Source organism: Plectrocnemia conspersa, unplaced genomic scaffold (genome assembly GCF_051122295.1).
Source record: "Plectrocnemia conspersa isolate PC_06_02 unplaced genomic scaffold, ASM5112229v1 ptg000006l, whole genome shotgun sequence".
In the NCBI taxonomy this organism is placed as follows: Eukaryota; Metazoa; Arthropoda; class Insecta; order Trichoptera; family Polycentropodidae; genus Plectrocnemia; species Plectrocnemia conspersa.
In genome coordinates this window covers 11074980-11078317 of record NW_028277170.1, presented here as the reverse complement: position 1 = coordinate 11078317, position 3338 = coordinate 11074980, and the positions used below count along the sequence as shown (strand labels likewise).

Here is a 3338-nt window from a genome sequence, read left to right as displayed (position 1 = left end):
TTAAATTTGCGTTGCACGAAATTTTCGCATGACTGCCTGCTACCATACTGCAGGCAGCGAAAAATCGACTTGTCGTTTAATTATTAATAGTTCATCAACAGGATAAGAGACCATGAAAAAGCATTAGTTATAGTATATCTAGCATACATTATCAGTTATATTTTAAGAACGATAGAAAGGAATGTTGATAAACAATCGTCTTCATCAAACAGTAAGCTACTTTTTCAGTCCATCATCCACACAGCTTTTGGAAAAGGTATAAAATAAAAATTGTAATCACATTAGACAAAGATTATTTTATTAAGTATACTATTAATGGACATTAAGTATTGTCAACAAATGCAGTTAAACTGGATATGGTGTATCAAACATGAACTTCTTCACTTTCTCGTTATTATTTTCATAGTAAATAAAACGCATCTCCGAAGTAATTATATCCTTTGGCGGTCTCAAGGTAGTATTTATAACCAGAGCATGTACATTACTCTTCTTATCAAGCAGATTTTTCTGATAGATCATCGGTACACCGAACAAGTTTTTATGAACTAGTAAATTTTGAATGGGCAGACTTTTTAACAACTTTGTGTGAACGATCACATCAACCATCGACTGAAAGTATATTTTGCTTTTCATGTACAGCTTCTCAGATATAAAGTCGAGTTGAGACGAAAATTTGATGACGGGAACTTTGATCTCGTTAATTTTAGGCTTTGGAGGTAAAGCTTTCAACTTTGACCTGGGTATGATTGCTGCAGTTAGGTCGAAATTTAAAAATTTTGGTTTCTTCACTTGGACTTGTATTGTTGATTCTATAGAGTCCTCCGATTTGTCTTGAATATAATCAGTATCGTCATTAGACAAACTTTTGATCCATCCTTTGGCAACCTCTCTGGCTTGACATTCACTTTTTCTTATTTTTTGCAACTCTTCCAAATCAGACAGTTTATCTATTTTTTCTTCTGTCACCAAATCTGGCCTATCATATTTTTTTAGATCGATTCTTTTTCCTCTTCCCAAAAGCCCTAAGATTATTTTTAAATCATCTTTCGGTGGTGGCGGTTCAGACAACTTTTGCTTTTCTTCACTTTTTAATACAATAAACCATTCTTTAGCCTTAGACACTTTTTCATTGTAAAGTTTCCTGCTTCTATAGACTATTTTAAAGGATAATCGTCTTTTACGTTCAAATACATTTGGTATTATAATAACTCTCTTCTGGAGGGCGCTCTTAATATTAAATTTTTTTTTATACAGTCCCCTCGCGCGTTTGAGATATTTCTTGATATATTTTTTTTCGTACACGGCACGATATGGAGCAAGCTTTAAGCGACTAGGCGTTAATTGCACTATTTTTGGAATAGATTTCGGGTCCATCTCTGAAGTTTATCTGAAAGATAATAAGAATATTAAAATAACATAAATAACTGATGTTTCGCTCTCAATATAGACCTATTTCGTTCATATTTAACAATTGTAAAATACATAACTTTCTAAAAATATGCACATACGGTAATATTCACATAAGTAAATATTTTATGGTAACGTACAAAGTAAAAATGATTAATCCTTAAACTTTAAACAGTACCCCAAATTATTTTGATCGCATACCCCAGACAGAGAAAAATAGTGCACACCCCTAAATAATTACATATATTGATAAGAAAATTAATTTATCTAAAAGATTTGCTGTCTACTCTTATTATGGGTATTCGAATGCATCGTTGTCAACTTTTCATTTATTTAAATTATACAAATGTGAAATTATCACTTGGTGTACCCCTAAGTGTCGAATAGCGTTGCCTGAGGTACGACCACTGCCCTAAATCACGAAATACAAGTTCCGACGTACCTTAATAACACATGTCAAGCAGAGTCTTAAAAGCTATATATTTGGCCATTATCTACTTTACGTGGTTCGCAAACACGCGAATTTGCTGGCCAAGAACATTTTTATAATAGTGTATATTTACTTTTGTAATTAAAAAAATAGTCATTTTTTTCGTTGTATATACAGCTTTGGCCTTAAAAATTGGGCACCCCTTAAAATAGTGTATAACTTTTTACAAGTGCATAGGCTGACCGAAATATTTTAGCAGGTAGTTTTAAGCATAATTCTGAAAACTAGACAAAGTCCTTTTTAAATGATCCCTTGAGTTTTAAAAAGAGATTGCAAATCTAATTGTTCAGTCTCGCTTAAGTGACTTTCATATTCAGTTGCGTGATTCCGGCCTTTATTTATCGTAATAATTATTTTAATGTAATAATTTATTTTAAATATTATATAAACATTTTAAAAATGACAAAAAAAATTCGAATTAACTAAAGCTAAAAGGGCGTTTTGCGACGAGGATGGTGACGGGTGGCATTTAGACACTGATTGAGCCGCTGCAGTAATGTTTTATTGAATTATTTTAGGTGTTTACATTGTTACAAAGCGGACACGAGACGACGCGTCCGAATGCGAAAGATTGCCAGTCGAGAGAATAAACATCAGGCCAGTGCTACTGAAGTGCCGCAATGTTTTGGCAATAACAAATCTAGGCTCCCACAGGCGAATATAATTTGATTACATATTATTGATTGATTATATAAGAAATTAGAAAATACATTATTTGTTAAGGACAAGTTATCCAAAATGCTTTGCAATGGTTCAAAGAATGTGGTTCTTACAAATCAAAGCCAAAAAACGAAAACAAAAGTCACAGTGAGATCGTTGTTCGGACGATATTACACGATCAGTCGAGACTGACATAAGTTTTCTTAAGAACGCTTTCGGGTGATACGTTTTTTGCTGAAAAAAATAAAGTGACGTGCTGTTATTTACATATTTATTTGGTTAAAACCCAACCACGGCTTTATTTGACATCGAATTGGAAAATCGCAAAATAAGATGGAAATGAATTATTTGATTTGCAGCCCATTAGCACTCGAAAATCACCAAACGATGTAAAAATGATAAGAAAAAAATTTTGTCACTTTTTCAATAACGAGGATATATTGGATATTCGCAAGAATTACTAATAAATGTGTTGCGTGTAGGGATACGCGTGCTGGTTAGTTCTTAGGTCTGAATCCAAAGTAAATGGGTTTGTGTGTAAACCTTTATTGAGCTCGGCGTGATCCGATCACTTCGTAACGACAATCGGAGCCGACTTCTGTCAATTCGGGGACATTCCCGAACGCTGTATGACAGCGTTTGCGAACGGGTACAAGAGGCGAAACGGGCGTCAACATACCCCCCACCATGAAACATTAGTTTCATAATGACGGGCACATTAGCGGGCCTTACAAGTATTTGTCTTCACATTACAAACTCTGTGAGGACGCGATGTTTAAAA

At 33.9% G+C, this 3338-nt stretch overlaps 1 protein-coding gene across 3 annotated transcripts; it reads right to left on the bottom strand.

The window, feature by feature from the left end:
- Window positions 1-276: 276 nt before the first annotated feature.
- LOC148234218 (uncharacterized) lies at window positions 277-1886 on the bottom strand. Of its 3 annotated transcripts, none has more exons than XM_088187838.1 (2): window positions 1769-1886; window positions 277-1387 (listed from the first exon to the last, which is right to left on the bottom strand). In XM_088187838.1, exon 2 carries the CDS (start codon window positions 1372-1374, stop codon window positions 346-348), a length of 1029 nt encoding a protein of 342 aa, XP_088043964.1. In that variant the 5' UTR covers window positions 1375-1387; window positions 1769-1886; the 3' UTR covers window positions 277-345. The 3 variants fall into 3 exon arrangements, with proteins under 3 accessions (XP_088043964.1, XP_088043962.1, XP_088043963.1); XM_088187836.1 differs by having other exon boundaries at window positions 1778-1886; XM_088187837.1 differs by having other exon boundaries at window positions 1850-1886.
- Window positions 1887-3338: the final 1452 nt, after the last annotated feature.

Bases quoted from the DNA above. Each gene is read 5' to 3' on its own strand.
- LOC148234218 (XM_088187838.1), bottom strand. From the start codon at position 1,374: ATGGACCCGAAATCTATTCCAAAAATAGTGCAATTAACGCCTAGTCGC.